This window comes from Bombina bombina, chromosome 2 (assembly GCF_027579735.1).
Source record: "Bombina bombina isolate aBomBom1 chromosome 2, aBomBom1.pri, whole genome shotgun sequence".
Taxonomy (NCBI): domain Eukaryota; kingdom Metazoa; phylum Chordata; class Amphibia; order Anura; family Bombinatoridae; genus Bombina; species Bombina bombina.
In genome coordinates this window covers 1322361067-1322380525 of record NC_069500.1, presented here as the reverse complement: position 1 = coordinate 1322380525, position 19459 = coordinate 1322361067, and the positions used below count along the sequence as shown (strand labels likewise).

The 19459-nt window shown below is 35.1% G+C and overlaps 1 protein-coding gene across 1 annotated transcript; it reads right to left on the bottom strand.

The window, feature by feature from the left end:
- Positions 1–9485: 9485 nt before the first annotated feature.
- Positions 9486–10935, bottom strand: LOC128648280 (uncharacterized). Its single transcript, XM_053700907.1, has 3 exons — positions 10630–10935; positions 10487–10543; positions 9486–10180 (listed from the first exon to the last, which is right to left on the bottom strand). The coding sequence occupies exons 2-3, from the start codon at positions 10515–10517 to the stop codon at positions 9594–9596; spliced, it is 618 nt and encodes a 205-aa protein (XP_053556882.1). The 5' UTR covers positions 10518–10543; positions 10630–10935; the 3' UTR covers positions 9486–9593.
- Between the last annotated feature and the right edge of the window lie 8524 nt (positions 10936–19459).

Here is a 19459-nt window from a genome sequence, read left to right as displayed (position 1 = left end):
CGAGCGGAAACGTAGCTAGAAGTAATCTTTTTTTGTGCACGTCAGGTTGCACACATATTACAAGTTGAAAGTAAAATTTTTGCACATAAGCAAATCCCAATGCACGTTAACTTCCGGAAATCGCGATATCACAATCACGTTAACGTATTCTCCCCATAGACGTCAATAGAGAGTGCAGAAGAAATAAATTTAATGCTTATAACTCACGTACAACCTCAAAAGGAGTTATTCATATTTCCTATTCCAATGTTATTCACTTACAGAACAATGTTATTTTTATTGTAAATACATATTTCTATATTAGTCTGTATATCTATTCTTATAGATATATAGGTATAGATGTCTATTTTACATTAACATTATTATATATATATATATATATATATATATATATACATACATATTTAAAAATACTTCGAACATATTCCCCTTTGTGAAGAACATTGGAATGTGAAATATTTACAGTAAATACATAGTTATACACTTTACCAAATATGAATATTGCATAAATAAGCTTTTACATGTATTCATTGACTGCAAAACTTGACTACAAAGAGCTCCAATGCACTGTATGTCTATAGATGTATACATATGTATGTGTGTGTTTATATGTGTATATATGTCTGGAAATACATAATTACACATATATACACATATATACATATATATATACACATTTAGACTTGTGTATGTATGTATTAAAGCCCTTTGCAGCCCTTTTTTTCTGACACCCGAGACCTCATATTTTTGAGCCCTTATAACTTTAACTTTTTTGTGCAATATTTTTTATCAATTATTTTTTCAGACAGAGTTATTATGATTGTAACTGTACTTTTAAATGTATTTGTTGTCACTTTTTCCCGCGTAACAGTTAACCAGAGCTCTGAAGACGCACTAACCCGACAAGCACAAATTGATTGTCATATGTTCGCATTTACTTTCAATCTGTAATGTGCACAATCCTTCCAGCAGCGGTAAAGCTAATATTGTTTACGCTAAAAAGTTAGTGTGACACACGTAATCTGGCCTGGAATGGGGTATTATATTTGTGTTTGTGGTGTTTTTATTTTTGGGGTGCTTCTAGTTAGAAACTTATTTTAGGTTTTTGAAAAAAATATATATATTTTATGTAGTTTTTTTTTTTAAATTATTTTTTTAAATAATTTTTTTAATAATGTCTTAAATTAGTGTTAGTTGTTTTGATGGGGGTTCCCTTAGAAGGTTGGGGATCTTTTAGGGTGGGGGGTCCCTTTAATTGGTAATTATTTCCATATGGTGGGAGTGCAGTTAGAGGGTTAGTTTTGTGGTGTTGGGAGTTGTGGGTAGAGGGATTAGCTATAATTGTAGGCAATTAAGTGTGGTAGGGGTTAAGCAAGTAATCTGCACTTTGGATGTTTGAAGGTTAAGAGTGGCAGGATGTTGTGGTTGGTGGTATAGACACGGTTTAGATTTCTGTGGTTAGGTGGTATGTTAAGTTCAGGTTTCAGCGGTGAAGAGTTTGGTAGTTTAGAAGTTAATTGAGGTGGTGATTAGGGGGTTAATATAGTGAATTTTTAAATTAAAAGACTGACAAAGGAACAAATGAATTAAGAAATTTTGTAGGTGGAAGTTTGCTTTTCATTTTCATACAAATTCAACAAATAAAGAAACAAATCTCACATTTTAAACCACCAGTTCAGAGGTGGTGGAGAAGTTAAGAAACATATACATATTTTTAAAGGAGGGAAAAGAGTAAGAGAAGAAATAAATAAAATAGGTAAAATACATCGCCAGGTCATACAATTACCTATCCTAAATAATATTCCATCACATTCTATCATTTCTATGTGATTATTTTTGCCATTGATTACATAATGTAGTTTTTCCAATGAGAGGGTATATGAAATTAAATTGAGACAGCCTGTGAAAGAGAGATTTGTTGTTGTTGTTTCCAATGTCTTAGACTTAATTCTTTCGCACAGATAACCTTCATTTTTAATAGGGATTTCTTGTATAAATAGATGAATATGACCGTTAAATAAAAATGTGAGAGTGGAACTTTTTTTTGGATAAGGATATATTTTATTGATGTGATCATTTGTTCACAGAAGGGTCATAATATTAGACATTGATTGCTGCCATATATTCAGTAACGTTCATCTCTGTCCCCAACCTTTCCAACATAAATGCGACTTGGAAATTATTATTTCAGATGATTTAACACTTAAGGGGCAAGATTTCAAGTTGCGCGTTATGAGTTTTTTCGTGCGCGATGTGGTCTTTTCACAATCAATTTCCATTGCGCAGCTATTACAAGTTTTGAAAAATCACAATTGCGCGTGCGCATACGCCTTTTAAGCAGCAATTCTTTCCGCTATCAAAGAGCTGTAGTTAACAGTTTTGCGCAACATAAAAGTTTCACGAAACACTTCAAAAATAAATTACAAAGTACACTTGCACTCATATTAACACTGTCTATTAAAAATTCTCGGGTGAAAAAAAGCAGTAAAGGGATTTTCCATTGACATACATACACATACCTAGAGAAACATGCATTTAAATATATAAATATATGTTTAACAATGAAAATAATGAAAAGATTTTACATTACAATCTTATTCACATTAAACAATCTCTCAGAGGGATTTTCAATGCAATATTCGCATATAGATCTTGAGATATGTAGACATATATATTCATATACATATCTCTCTATACATATATATATATACTGTAAGTCCAAAAATTATCACATATATAGAGAAATATTTATTTAGAAATAAAAAAGAACATAATACGTTACAAAAACATTTTCCCAATATGAAATATTCGCATTTTCATGTACACTTTTCAGGGAGAATACGTCAAGGGCTTTGCGCAACATATTAGGGTTTTTGTGTGTTGTTTTATTTTCTATTTGTCTTCTCCAGTGACTTCTATGGGGAATACGTGAAAGCGCATGTGATTTGGCTGTTTAGATTACACAGCTTAATGCATGTGCAAAATAAGTTATTTTGCAACTTCTAATAGCTGCCCAGCTACAAATGTGAAAAAGCCAAAAAGTGTTTTCGCAACTGATTCGCTGCGCGACTTGTAATCTTGCCCAAAATGTGGTAAACAATGCAGCAATGCAACAGACAAAGCCAGAAGAATACTTCTGTCTCATATCTGTCTCATATCTCGCCATATTTGATTGTTACGATACTGTCCCATGAGGCGCCTCTCTCTCTCTCTTTGATTTACAGAAGAATACTTAGCTGCATTGGGAGAGGTATTAACAGCAAAAAGAACCACTTTACAGATCACTAGTTACGCCTAATCTTGAATATTGTGTACAATTCTGGCGACCATATCTCCAGAAGGATATAAATAGACTAGAAACTGTCAAAAGGAATGGCTACTAAAATGGTACATGGTCTAAAATATAAAGAGATAGATTAGTGGAGCTCTAATAATCCAACGCCCGCAAATGGGCAAATTTGCCCGTTTGTGGGCGTGCAATAATTAACCAGCCATTACAAGTGGCTGGTTATTGCTACCACAAGCTTGCGGTAACAATTAGCGCTCCGAAAATTAACCAGAGATTAATAAAAAATAATTGCGCTAGGCGGTTTTTGGTCTTTAAAGTTGGTAAAGTGTGATGTTTGAAATAAAACGGCACCAAAAGTGTCTTTACAGTGCAGTCTATGGGAACTGTCGGCTAGATTACGAGTTTGGCATTAGAAGCTGTGCGGTGCAAACAAACAGTTTATGCTCACTGCTCACTTACAGACAGCGCTGGTATTACGGGTTTTTACAAACCCGGTGTTAACCGCAAAAAAGTTATTTTCTGTAATTTAGTGTTTGTTTGTTTTTTGTACTTTAGATCATTTTATTTAATTTAGGGAATTAATTTAATTATAGTGGTAGTGTTAGGTGTAATTGTAACTTAGGTTAGGTTTTATTTTACAGGTACTTTTGTCTTTATTTTAGCTAGGTAGTTATTAAATAGTTAATAACTATTTAATAACTATTCTACCTAGTTAAAATAAATACAAACTTGCCTTTAAAATCAAAATAAACCCTAAGCTAGCTAGTTATATTGTAGCTAGCTTAGGGTTTATTTTGTAGGTAAGTATTTAGTTTTAAATAGGAATAATTTAGTTAATGATAGTTATTTTATTTATATTTATTTAAATTATATTTAAGTTAGGGGGGGTTAGGGTTAGACTTAGATTTAGGGGTTAATAACTTTAATATAGTGGCGGCGACATTGGGGGCGGCAGATTAGGGGTTAATAAATGTAGGTAGGTGTCAGCGATGTTAGGGACGGCAGATTAGAGGTTAATAAAATTTATCCAGTGTTTGCGAGGCGGGAGTGTGGCAGTTTAGGGGTTAATATATTTACTATAGTGGCGGCAATGTCCGGTTCGGCAGATTAGGGGTTAAAAAATGTTTTAAAGTGTTTGCGATGTGGGGGACCTCGGTTTAGGGGTTAATAGGTAGTTTATGGGTGTTAGTGTACATTGTAGCACTTTAGTTTTATGCTACGGCGTTGTAGTGTAAAACTCTTAACTACTGACTTTTAAATGCGATACCAGTCTTGACAGGAGAGGGTCTACCGCTCACTTTTTGTAAGACTCGTAATACCGGCGCTATGCAAGTCCCATTGAAAAAATAGGATACGCAATTGACGTAAGTGGATTTGCGGTATTTCCGAGTCTGGCCAAAAAAGTGAGCGGTACACCTGTACCTGCAGGACTCGTAATACCAGCGGGCGTTAAAAAGCAGCGTTGAGACCGGTCAATGCTGCTTTTTAAGCCTAACGCAAGACTTGTAATCTAGCCGTGTGTGTTCCCAGTAAATATATATGTATATGCTTACTTACATATATATTTATGTGTTAATATGTGTATATACACAAATTAACACATAAATAAATATATATGTATATTCATATACTGTACATATATATTTTAAAATGCTACCCATCGCTGCGTTACTTACCGCCTTTCCTGTGCAAGGTTCTGATGCCGGCTCTAACAGCATCAGAACTAGGCACCCATAGGAGCCTATGGAAGTGTGCTCTTGCATTGGAAGCTCGCATTCATATAGCAATTTACTTGTAATACAAGCGCACATTATTGTGCGCTGGTATTATAAAGTGCAGCGCTAATATCGCTTGCACTCAAGCGATATTTAGTGATCCACTTGTAATTTAGCCCAAAATGTACAAGAAAATATTCTAGGTTCTAAATATGTATAATCAGAGAAGAGAAGGGAAAGGGGTGACATGATAGAAACCTTCAAACATATGAAGAGACTTAATAAAGTGAAAAAATTAAAGCATTCTCTACAAAAAGTAATACCAAAACAAAGGGTCACAATCTGAAGTTAGAGGATAGCAGGTTGAGGAGAAATGTGAGAAAGCAGTCTTTTATGAAAGGGTGGTTAGTTCACGGAATAAACTTCCAATATAGTCAGTAAACACAAGGGGCGCCATGTACTAAGCTTCGAAGTGACCGTCCGTCTGTATTTCCGCGTCAAAATTCGCTCACGATCTGCTTCTCGTATGTATCAATCTGCGATCTGCTCGAAAAACCACTATTTTTCATCAGCGATCGTAATTTTACTCAACTCATCGTTCCGAAGCCTTTTTCCACTTACTACATGTTCGATCGCACGTAAATTCGCTGTAATCGGAAATTATGAATGTTACAACTAATCCGCCCGCTCCAACTTTCACTGTAACTTCGCGTGATTTGCTTCGCGACCATTTAGGTAGCGAATACAATAGAAAACTATAGGGGGTATCAACCTGACGCCAGGTAGAAGTACTTTAGTGAAAGGACTAGACTACTATTGTAGCATTATTGGTTTTTGGATCAGTGAATGAAGATGGAGACAGTTTTACACATGTTTCTTTTCCGATTAATTCAATTACGAGGAAGAAGGGCTATACAGGCACCGGTTAACAACTTGCAGAGAAGGAGAGGTAGAAGAATTAGAGTCCCTAGAGTTTTCCTTCCACGTTTGGGTTTGGAAAGCATTTCTGATCAAGAGATTATCCAGAGATTCCGTTTGGATAGAGAAGCTATTATGCAACTTTACAATGAAATAGCAGAATACCTTGAACCAATGACAGCGCGATCACAAGCCATACCCGGACTATTAAAACTGTTGGCAGCCTTACACTTTTTTGCCACCGGTTCATTCCAAGCTGTGTCTAGCGTTATAATTGGCATCAGCCAGTCTGCTTTTTCGAGGCACCTAACCAAAGTTATTGATGCTTTGATGGTCGTCTTTCCAAGGTACGTGTGCCTTCCATCGACTCCAGAAGAGTGGCAATCTGTGAAGTCTAATTTTTATAGAATGGCCGGAATGCCCAATGTACTTGGAGCCATCGATTGCACCCATGTTGCAGTCAAACCATCCAGAGAACGTGAGGAAGTTTTCAGGAACAGAAAACAGTACCATTCCCTCAATGTTCAGATGGTGTGTGACCATAACATGAAAATAATCAGTGTCCGTTCCAACTTCCCTGGATCCTGCCATGATTCGTATATCTTGCGTCAGTCTGGGTTATATCGGAAGTTTGAGGAGGGAGAGATGCCTGAAGGATGGCTGTTAGGTAATTATATTTTAGGGATGTTATGTTACAGTATTATTATAATTGTCAAACGTAGTTTATGTCATGCATTGTTATGATAGATTTAACTAAAAAAATAGTTAATTTTCATTGAAATTATCGTCTTTATCATCTTTGAAATGTTAATCCTTTTTAATTTTTTTCATAGGGGACGCTGGTTATTTCAGTAGAGAATGGTTATTCACACCCTATAACAATCCTCGAAGAAGATGTGAGGTGAAATTCAACGAGGCACACAGATCCACCAGAGGAATCATCGAGAGAGCATTTGGATTGTTAAAAATGCGCTTTCGTTGTCTTGACCACTCAGGTGGTGTCATGCAGTATGCTCCCGAGAAGGTTGCAAAAATTATTCTTGTATGCTGCATTCTGCATAACATTGCAATAAGAAGAGGAATTGAAATTGATGAAGATGATATATCATTTGAGAACTTCCCTGAGGTCATCTGTAATGATGCACCAACAAGACAGGCTATTAATGCCAAAATTTTTGTCACAGAGAACTATTTTAAGGATTGATTTCATCAAAAGATTGTAATCACAGGACTTCTATTTTTTGGTCTTTTGAATAAAAAACTAAATTTTCACTTTCTGAATAAAATCTTTTTTTTTTCATCATATACTTGTGTGATTTTGTATTTGTTTTTATTTTTATAAGTTAACAAATTATAATAAACAGTCACATTGGATATTGTTTTTTAATAAAACTTTAATTTTTATTTAAAACCAACATATTGCACAATAACTATATAAACCAAATAATCATAAAGATCTATAATTATATGACTGTCCTACATAACAAAAAAAACTACACTACACTATTGATAACTCTATTACACAATAAAATATATACATCAAACTTCATTTACATTTATCATTACTTGAGAATGGCAATAAATAATACAACTTTTTTATAATTGTATCCAAAGAATTCTCACAATTTAGCAAATATACAATAATGTTGCATAGAGACAGTGAATAACGCGATATTGAGAACATTTTGGGATTTGACACACCCATCTAGAAATTTGCTATGGGACCAGGGAGGATGAAGAGAATTGCACCTTTCACATCTGGGGAAATGATAATTCTAGTGTATGTAATGGATAGATATTTTCCCAAACGCTTAGGGGGTGTCCGGGGGGTCATTCAAGATGAAAGGGACAAAACTATCTATGAAATGATACGTAGAATGTATCGTGTATCAAAAATTAAAAGGACCAGGCGTCAATGTTTGAGACGATACAGTGATGTTAAACGTCGAGAACCACTATATTACCAATCTATTAGGAGCCTTTTAAGGACATGTAAGTTTATAAAATTGTTATTCTTTTAAATGATAAATTCTATGCAAAGTTCATCATCAATATGAGAACTGAAATTATAAGTAGGTTTCAGTGTACCATATTGATCACTTTCATGTCCATAATGTTTCTTACTGCAATATAATTTTGTTATTCTTTTACATTATAAATTCTATGCAAAGTTCATCATCAATATGAGAACTGAAAGAATAAATAGGTGTACCATATCACTTTCATGTCCATTTTAATTTAAAACAAATGGAAACACTATAAACATTCTAACACACGAAAATTGAAAACTTTATTAAATAACACATTTTAAAACTAAGAAACTTTAAACAAACATATGTACAAATTTTCTATTTCAGATAAGAAGAAAGAAAATATTTGTGGTGCTCCTCCTCCACGTTATGTAAGGCCTATTCTAAATTTGACACCTAGAAGTGAGGCTAGATCCCCACCCTTGCCACTGTCTTTGCTTGACAGACAATTGTCCCCACATAAAGGAGGTGTCAGGCGCCTAACTGTCGTTCATACACCTCAAGGTACAATAGAACCATGGTTTACATATCTATAGTTATACAACTGTTAAATTTAATCATGATTAGCTTGTTGTGTTATTTACAGAAACCAATAAAAGTTTGCAGAAAAAGAAGAAAACAAGGTTCACAAGAATAATACAAATATCTTCTACAGAAGGTATTTTTCTTATATTTTGTACCATTACCATTTTTCTACTTACAATTTTTTATATAGAATTCTTTATTAATCTTTCATAGATAGTGACAATGAAGCAAATAATGCTCCTGAAAGGATGTCATTAACTTCACCCTCAATTCAACTAGGTAATTGTTTATAAATTTTTTGATTTACTATATTATAGCTTATAGTCAAATCAATACCAAAATACATACCTCCATTTCTAAATATATATTCCAGATGCAAGTAGTGAGAAAAACTCAACCAATATTTCTGATATTGATAACGACTGGGACATATCTATGGTTTCTAAATCTACACAGACAAGTAGATCTATGGATAATACCGCCTCTAACCAAAATGGTAATACAATTTTGTTACCTGCTTATAAATAATCTGTTTTTATTTTAAACATGTTCTCATAATCCTTAATTTTTTTTCTAATTTTTGTCCCTTCTCTAGATTCCAGTGTACCAGTTGTATCACAAGTTCAATCCTCTGTCTGTGAAGATATTAAACAAATAATGGATACTATAATGAATTTAAATACACAGGTTCAGAATCTCTACAATACTTATGTAGTGGAAAACAGATAATCAATGATTGCATTTTAAATAAAAAAAAGTTTTTTTGTTTTTTTTGGGGGGGTTTTTTGAGGCCACCAAAATTGTCATTTTTTGGTATGTTAAAAAGTTTATTCAAAACCCCAAAAAATACTGTATTGGCCATGAGCACTACTTTCTATAATGCCATTTTGATTCAATTTTGTTAATATTTTGGATGTAATAAAAATTATAATTGTTTTACTTACATTTGTCTGTGTGTACAATACATTTTAACTTATTTTAAATAAATTTTAAAAATAAACAAGAAAATTAAATAAAAACAGGATAAACTTTAATAAAACTATGTAAAAATAACAATATATTCTTTGTCAACAACAAAACAATAATAATAACTTTAAAATTGTCCATAACAATGCACTAATTAAACCGTGGTCTTTTTGGATCTGGCAACTCTTGGCTCTGATGTCTATCTCTAATCAATTCTAACAAAGTTTGCATAGTATTTTGAGCCATTCGCATGTTGTCTTCAGCTATTGTCAAGGCCCTGTTTATATGTAGGTTCCTTTCCCTGTCCATTTCTCTTTGCCAGTTAAAGATTTCACGGTCCAGTTCCAACCGTTGCTGGTTATAAGTGTCAAATCTTTCTAAATGTCCAGACAAAATTTCCTGGACCTGTCTACTGTCTGCTCTATATCCTCTGGCAAGATTTAACATTTCGTTAAGACCTGCATCTTCCAAAGGTGCCTGCTCTTGGACAATAGCTTGTGGTTGTTCCAATAGTTCAATTCCCTGTGCTTGAACTCCATGATCAGGTGGTGAATTAGTATTTTCCTCATCACTACGGGGGTTTATAACAGGCTCATGTATGTCCAAATCCTGATCTTGTGCCATCTGTGTTAGGTCAGGAGTCAGGCTTCCACTTTCTGGCGATCTACCCTCTGGTGCTGGAACTGGAACAAGATTCAGAATCACCTCTCTTGATGAATCGTCCTCCTCGGCGATATCTAAAAAAAAAATAAAAAAAAATTAGCATTAATTTCCAAAAAAAAGATGCAGATCGAAATTTATTCAAACATTAATGGTTAGAGGGGTTACTATACAAGAGAAATTTATAGTGTCATGTTATACTTTCATGTTGGAATCTTACAATAAGATTAAATACCTTCCTTACTACAACTGTTTTCATATAAAATACATCAATCTCACAGTATTACAGTTTGAATAACTATCAAAGTTTAAATGGTTCAATTTAGTTTCTAACATAATTATTTGTCTTCTCATCCGATATTTACTTTAAAAAAGTAACTTACCATCAAAAAGTGGTGCTGATTCGGTCACCATGGCTCTGAAGAGACGTCCAACATCGGCTGTAAAAATTAAAATTAAACATTAATATCTAATTTATAAACAAAAATTTAGAAGGTGTATATATAAGTGGTTTAAAGATACATACCAGAGCTTCTTCCAACAGCTGTATCTGGTGTACTGCTCCTTACATCTGGAATAGTATCTGCAGACGATAGGCTGTGGCTGGTATTTGTAGTTGACCGTAAATATTGCCCATGTTGTTGTTGTCTTACGTTCTGAGGCTGAGAAGTTGAAGGACGTGGTCTCTCTGATGAAGAGGTAGATGGGGTATGGACAGATGCAGAGGTTGACGCTCTAACTGAACCACCTAGGAGTTAGTAAATACAAATTTAAATTAATACAATCAATAAAATTAAAAGTTTATGTGCAATTTATGAAATGCTAATTAATAGTTAAATGTACTCCCATTATAACATTTTCTAACTATGATTTGTATCTTGCTTTAATATACACAAATGAAAAGGTCTCTAAAAACATCTTTCTCAAATGTTTCCAATAGAGAATACAATAAAAAAGAAATTACAATTAACTACTATTATCTACTTTGCTTCATTCGTTAGTTCTCCTTTGTTGAAGAAATAACAGCTAGCGTGTATTTCTAATATCAATATATGTTATTCAACAAAGAATATATAGAAAATAAAGCAATTTAGATAATGAAAAAACTAAATTAAAGGTGGGTTAAAATTGCATGCCCTTTCAAAATCAAACTTTTGGGTTTCATTTTACTGTGCCATGTAGGCCTTATTTTTTTAAAATACATTAAGCAATATGAAAAAAAATTGAGCATATTAGATAATTTAAAATGTTTTTCATGCTCCATCATGAATGCTTTCCTTTTTTGTTCACTGGAACTTTAAAAAAATAGATACAGAGAGAAGTTATGTAAATCATAAATCTATTTTAAAGGAACAGTAAAGCAAAAATTGTACAATCAAGATTCCGTTAACAGAATCCAATTTTGTAAAACATGAACGTAAGAGAAATAATTTTGGAGCAGACAAGAAAACAATATAAATATTAATTTATAACTTATAATTACCACGAATATCGCTATCACAGTCATCGGTTATGCCCTCAATGACCTCCGTGCCAAGCCTCTGTAAAACTTTTCTTTCAAAGTCTGTCAAATCTGCGACATAAGGTTGTCCGCCTCCAGTACCTCGGGCATATTGCTTTTCTTTGGCAATTTTGGATTTAGTTTGACGCTTGATATCGTTGAACCTTTTTTTGCAGGACTCGATATCTTTTTTAGTGGGTCCTTGAGCACTCACTGCGTCACTAATTTTCTCCCAAATAATCTTCTTACGAGCGCCTGGGGTTTGCTTGACTCGACTACCATAAATATTGTCATAATATTCGAGTACTAGATCAACAAGTACAACATTCTGTTGATGCGAGAAGTTAGGGTTGCGAGTCTTCTTAGAAGTAGCAGAATCTCCGGAGCAAGCCATCTTGTCAAAGTGAATACCGAAAAGTAAATAAACAATATTCTAAGATTTCTGGGAAAATGCACATTCTTATACATGTCAGCAGCCAGACGTTGCCGCTTGTCTGGCGATTATGACACCTAGATCGTCACGTGGGTAAAGAACTAAACCAATCAGGTCGCAGACTGCTTCTTAACTTTGCTCTTTCGCGCCGAACGAAGCTTCAAAATTATCAATAATCCGATTGTCTTCGACACACAATAGACGCAAAATTTTACGGCTTGGTTTTTAGTACATTCATGTAACGAAGTGCCACCCGCATGGTGCGAATGCCGGCGGGTTATTTCGATACGGTCTGTGCGACAAAATTGACGCCTTAGTACATGGCGCCCAAGGACTGTACAAGAATATAAAATGTCTGGGACATGCATAAGGCTATCCCAAGTAATAATTAAGTTTACACTGCACAAGTAAACTTGATAGGCATTTTGGTTTTTATCTACCATCAAATTTTAAGTTTTTATGATGTGGTTGGCTATATTTAATTTAATCGGGGCTAAATACCACCTGGAAATTCAGGGCCATTTCTAGAGAATCTGGCTCCCAGGGCAAAATTCCAAAATGCGCCCCCTCACAGATTCTAAAGTCCCCCTTCCTAGACCTTGCATGACCTAGCTGAACACATCTGGTGAGCAAATGACAAGAGACAAATGTGTGTTGCGGCCAACCACCAGTTAGGTCCTAGTAGTGCATTGCTGCTGGTAAGGATATGTACATATGCTTTTCAACAATTCATACCAAGAGAACAAGAATAATAGAATTGTCTTAATTTTTTTTGCTGTATCCTGAATTATGAAAGTTTAATTTTGACTTTCCTATCCCTTTAAATATGTCCTTTTTCTACTACAATGTTTTTTTCCAAATATATTGATATTATCTAAAAATATCTTTATATCTTTTACTAATTGCCATTATATTTATACTTTTCTCATAGCTATGCATATTTATTTGTTTAATGCATATCAATCCCTATAAATTTTTACCCAAAACGTATCTACAAAACGTCCAATAGACTTAAAAGTTGAAATTTGGAAAAAAGTAATCAGGTAAGATTTTCTAAAGGATTGCAATATGTCAGTGTCACTAGGTGTATTTGTAACATATTTAGGGGTCTATTACAATTATTTAGAAAAGTTATAACAAATTTTTTTATACAAAATTCACTATTAATGTCTATCGGCGAGATTACGAGTCTTGCGTTAGCCTTAAAAAGCAGCGTTGAGAGGTCCCAACGCTGCTTTTTAACAACCGCAGGTATTACGAGTCTGGCAGGTACAGGTGTACCGCTCACATTTTTTCCGCGACTCGAGCTTACCGCAAATCCCCTTATGTCAATTACATATCCTATCTTTTTAATGGGATTTGCCTAACGCTGGTATTACGAGTCTTGGAAGAAGTGAGCGGTACACCCTCTCCTGTCAAGACTGATACCGCATTTAAAAGTCAGTAGTTAAGAGTTTTATGGGCTAACGCCGTAACATAAAACTCTTAACTAAAGTGCTAAAAAGTACATTAACACCCATAAACTACCTATTAACCCCTAAATCGAGCCCCCCCCACATTGCAAACACTTAAATAAAGTTTTTAACCCCTAATCTGCCGACCAAACATCGCCGCCTTTTTAATAAATATATTAACTCCTAAACCACCGTTCTCCCGCATCGCAAACATTAGTTAAATTTTATTAACCCCTAATCTGCCGTCCCTAACATCGCCATCACCTACCTACATTTATTAACCCCTAATCTGTTGCCCCCAACGTCGCTGCTACTATAATAAATGTATGAACCCCTAAACCTACGTCTAACCCTAAGTCTAACCCCCCTAACTTACATATAATTTAAATAAAACGAAATAAAATTACTACAATTAAATTATTCCTATTTAAAACTAAATACTTACCTATAAAATAAACCCTAAGATAGCTACAATATAACTAATAGTTACATTGCAGCTATTTTAGGATTTATTTTTATTTTACAGGCAACTTTGTATTTATTTTAACTAGGTACAATAGTTATTAAATAGTTATTAACTATTTAATAACTACCTAGCTAAAATACAATACAAAATAAATCCTAACCTAAATTACAATTACACATAGCACTATACTATCATTAAAATAATTACCTAAATTACCTACAATTAACTACAATTAAATAAAATAAACTAAAGTACGAAAAAAACCCCCACTAAATTACAGAAAAAAATAAAATAATTACAAGAATTTTAAACTAATTACACCTAATCTAATCCCCTAATAAAATAAAAAAGCCCCCCAAAATTAAAAAACCCTACCCTATACTAAATTACAAATAGCCCTTAAAAAGGGCCTTTTGCGGGGCATTGCCCTAAAGTAATCAGCTCTTTTACCTGTAAAAAAAATACAATACCCCCCCAACATTAAAACCCACCACCCACACACCCAACCCTACTCTAAAACCCACCCAATCCCCCCTTAATAAAACCTAACACTACCCCCTTGAAGATCACCCTACCATGAGACATCTTCACCCAGCCGGGCACAAGTGGTCCTCCAGAAGGGTAGAAGTCTTCATCCAATCCGGGCAGAAGAGGACCTCCAGAGGGACAGAAGTCTTCATCCAGACGGCATCCAGACAGCCCGGTCGGGCCGGGCTGTCACTATACAGCTGGCCCGATGCTCTGTGTAATAAAAACAGACCCGCTCAGAAGAGCGCAGAGAGCGGGTCTGAAAAACTGACATATTTTAAAAAAATTCAAAGGGGAAATAAGGTTTTATAACGATAACACTAATATAATGTTATATAATTCTGCACTATGTGCAGAATTACATAACATTATAGTTTAGGTTTACTGGCACTTTAACACACCCCCACTGTGATCTTGTTGCTCCATTAGTATGATTGACATCCAATGCAGCCAATTAACATAACAGCTTCCTTTCAAATATACTATATATATATATATATATATATATATATATATATATATATATATATATATATATATATATACAGTATATACAGTATATACAGTATATATATATATATATATATATATATATATATATATTATGTATATGCTTGTGATCTGTGTATTTTAACATTTGCTATACCAGTAGTTTATCAAGCAAGCACTGCCAATTTTTTTTTAACGTACTCCCCACTGCTCCCTAATGCGCCCTGGGCCACTGCCTGGTCTGCCCGCCCCTAGAAACGGCCCTGCCTGGAAATAATTTTTGTTAGTTTATAGTAGATATAGAAAGAATGGCCTTAAAAAAGAGAATGGAAATATAAGCCCATTGGTCATGGGAAAAAGTGTTTTGAACTTGGTTTTCCATTTAGCTGTGTATTTGGAGAGAATTTACAAATTGCCTAGAGTAGAAGTCGGTGTGAAAGAGAGAAGATATTTAAAGTGTCTAGTAACTATATCTCTGTATGTTAACAAATTTAGAAATTGGTGTCCAATCTCCTAGTTTAGTACCACAAATTGTTTAAAGGACCCATTATGTAGTAATACAAAAACTTAGATATTAGAAGGAAAGTCTTTTAGTATTCCACAAAGCCTTGTCTCCAGATACTCTCCCTCCTGTCCCCTTCGCTCCGCTCATGATCTCCTACTCTCCTCCTCTCTTGTTACGTCCTCCCATTCCCGTCTTCAAGATTTCTCCAGATTGGCTCCCATCTTATGGAACTCTCTGCCTCTCTTACAAGAATCTCCCCTAGGTTTAAAAGCTTCAAATGCTCTCTGAAGAATCTACTATTCAGGGACGCTTACAACCTACACTAACCTTCCTATCTCCACTGCTATCCCCTAAAACCCCATAGCATTTAAGCCTATGAGCCCAGCTGTTTGTAGTTCACATTCATAAGAGCCGACTACAACAGTGAAACTCTCGGCAGGACCCTCTATCCCCATTTGATCCCTGTAATCGTTTTTATATACCACCTATGTTCATAGCAATGCGGAACCTGTTGGCGCACTATAAATACCTGATAATAATAATAAAAATAATATCCCTTTTTTATTAAGAAAGGAGAAAGAGGAATCTGGGCTCACCAATATACACAACAGTGGAGGAGTTGAGGATATTTCTGGAGCAAGTTTTATTATTTAGTTCCAGGTAGCTAAGCTAGCTTTAGTTAAAGGGATTGTAAGAGGCCATGGATGTTTATGTTTAGATATAAGAGAACATTAATCACCATTGCTTGTGTTAGAAGTAATGTGTTCTGCCAACTGATGCCACTGACGTGGATCCCCGCCTTGATGGAAATTAAGATTTTATATCCTACTGCAGGCAAAGTAAAACAGTCATATATGTGGGACTCCCCCAATCAGCCTCTCTCCTCAGGCTTATATAAAGTTGTTGATTGATTCTATGTTTATGTGGACCCTATATGAAGTGATTGAATTGTGCTAGTAAATTTATGAAATAAGCAGAGGGGAGATCTATTTAAAGGGTTTGGATGAGGTAGAGAACATTGGGTAATATAGTCATTTTTAGGGTTAGAATCCATTGATAGATGGTAGTATAGTTATAATGAATTAAACTGTATGTTTTGTGAGTTTGTGAGGATATTTTAATTTGGTGTTCAGTATTTGATTATCTGAGATCTTTGATATCTTCTTTTCACATATAATTCGGAAATTTTTATGAATCTTTTATTTATATTTAAAAGGAAAATAAAAATGACTAAACTATATCTAGTTAGTTCAGCTTTTACCACTGATATGTAAGTTAGAGGGGAAGTAATGGTAAATAAATTGTCATCTGCAAAATGGGATATTTCATAGTCTGTTGAGTCTAGGAATACACTCAGGGTCCCTGGACTGTCTACTATAATCTGAGCAAGAATTTCAATTGTTAAAAAAAATAGCAACAGATACAAGGGACATCTTTGTTGTATACCATTGTAGATATTAAAGTAACGATAGAGTTCACCACTGAGCTTTACTCCGGCAGTAGAAGTGCTATAAAATGTTAGAATTTGAGACTTCCGGTGGGAGGAGCAAAGGGAAAGCAGCAGGTTATGTGAGCTCCGGCAATAACTCTACAGAAATTCGTCTTTAACCTGCACTTTCCTTGCTCCCACGCAAGCGCCTTGCAGATATCAGGTCTAGGACCCTTACCAGGCTTGGAGATCAGCCGGAAACAAAGCGTGAGGGATAGATTGCACCCTAACCACGGCAGTCAGAGAGGAGAAGAAAGAGCGCATAGACGCCATCTTTATTTTTTACTGCAACTCCACGTGGCAACTGTGAAGCACCGGCTATCCTCTTATGCGACACCAGCTTGCATCAAACCAGAATCCCAACACGGAGAGGGTTATAGGAGACAGAGGAGGACAGAGTTAAGAAAGCGATTAACAGCTTCGATAATAAGCTGCTGTGAGGGGTAATGTAAAGGCAAATTTCTATATACCTGACTGGAAAGTGTTAACTACTGTAACTTCACATCTTACAATAAGGCTGAGACTATAGTGTGAAAGACATTAATACTACAGGCAGCAGAATTGTTTGGACATTATAGACATTATAGACTCACATCCCTCAAACTTTATTTCAAACACAGAACTCTGCAGCAAACCCCCTTTCAGCAACACATGGAAATTGCTGGTACTACACAGCCCAATTATGGTTAACTCTAGACTGATCAAACGACATATCAGACTGACACACTGGCAAGGTCAAAATTTAAGCTGGATTATCAGAAGTGTCTGTTTAGAAATATAATTATGAGTTAACCCAACACATTTGTATGAAACTCCCCTCCCTTACCCTCAGTTCCAGATAAAGCCTTTTAAATAGAGGGTTTTGCTTCTCACTCGCTCCCCACAATTATTGTGACTTGGTGTTCAGCTATAACAGACATTTGGAAGCAATACTGTGACATTCTTTTAAAGATCATTTACGGATCATATCTATGGTGTTTGTTCAGTCACAAAAGGCTACTAGATTGTGCATGCAGTGATATTATAATAGTTTCCACAAAACTACTAACAAAATGGCAGCGAAAAACAAATACGCTGACAGAAGAATGAAACATCAAGCAGAGATGCACACTACCTCAACAGTAACTGAAGACACAGAAAATACTCTAACTCAAGACACACACCCTATTGTGGCACAAATCTCAGCTTTGTTTCTACCCAAAATTGAGCAACTACAGATGGGTGTGGAATCACTATCTACCGAATGTAAGCAGTTATCAAGATGACTCACACAGGTTGAGCACAGAGTATCTGAACATGAAGAGATTTTTACATCAGTAACTAATCTACAGAAGCAAAACACAGACCTAAAAGCACCTGGAAAATAGGTCTTGTAGGAATAATTTACGCATAGTGGGTTTGCCAGAGTCAGTTCAGAGCTCCACACTAATGCATTTCGCAGAAGTACAACTACTTAAATTAGCCGACACAGAATTCCCATGCATAGAGGAGAGAGCACATAGAGTGGGTCAGCTGAGGCCAGAGCAAAAGAATAAAGAGATGCCAAGACACGTCTTAATCAAATATTTAAATTTCAAAGATAAAATAGAACTTCTCAGAGCATATCGTAAAGCAGACTCTATTAACTTTGAAGGAAAAAAATTGTTGCTATTCCAGGATTATTAGTCAGAAGTCACCAGAAGGCGAAGAGAATTTTTGCCCTACTGTCAACGGTTGATAGAAAAGGGAAGATCGGTGGCATTGTTATTTCCAGCCAAACTGCAACTACAAACCAATAGTGGCCCAAAGTTCTTTGACTCTCCCACACAACTCCAAAAGTACTTGCAAACAGAAGAGAATGACTTAACTCCAGATGAAGCCATATCACAATTGGAGATGGGAGGAGGACAGCCTGGATGAGCTAAAGGTATCTGTTTTTGTAATACCTGAATTCTGGAACTGGTACCAATAAGATGGTTTGCTATATTATGGCTGAGACATTCTGAGAGCCACAGTTGTAATTCTTAAGATGATTTCTTAGTCCCAGTCATGCTCATTCTTAATAGAAGGGGGGGGGGGGGGAGTTGGATAAAATACCACGGGAGAATAATAGCTCCTTCACTGTTATGTTTTTGTATTGTTAGTTGTTATTGTTCTAAGTTGTTTAATTTTGTATTAATCCAATACTTAAAGTTTTCACACAGCAATGCCCCATGGAGGTTTCTGTTAAGGTCTCCTGAAAAGAACACGGAGGATCTACAAGCAGAGTGTTGGGATCCTGGAGAGGCTGAGTATAGTATTTTGCCTACATGTGTTATATTGTATGAATGGCTCTGTATATTACACAACAAATATCATAGACACACGGTATGGAAAGATTGCTATGTAGACATTCTATTACCCAGACAACTTTATGGCTAGCACCAAAGTAAATATAATCACGTGGAATGTAGGGGGGGTCAATTCGCCCATCAAGAGAAAATGTATTTTAAAAACACTAAAGAATAAGGGA

Bases quoted from the DNA above. Each gene is read 5' to 3' on its own strand.
- LOC128648280 (XM_053700907.1), bottom strand. From the start codon at position 10,517: ATGGTGACCGAATCAGCACCACTTTTTGATG. The intron at 10,181-10,486 runs GTAAGTTACTTT...TTTTTTTTTTAG, and splicing joins ATCAGCACCACTTTTTGATG to ATATCGCCGAGGAGGACGAT.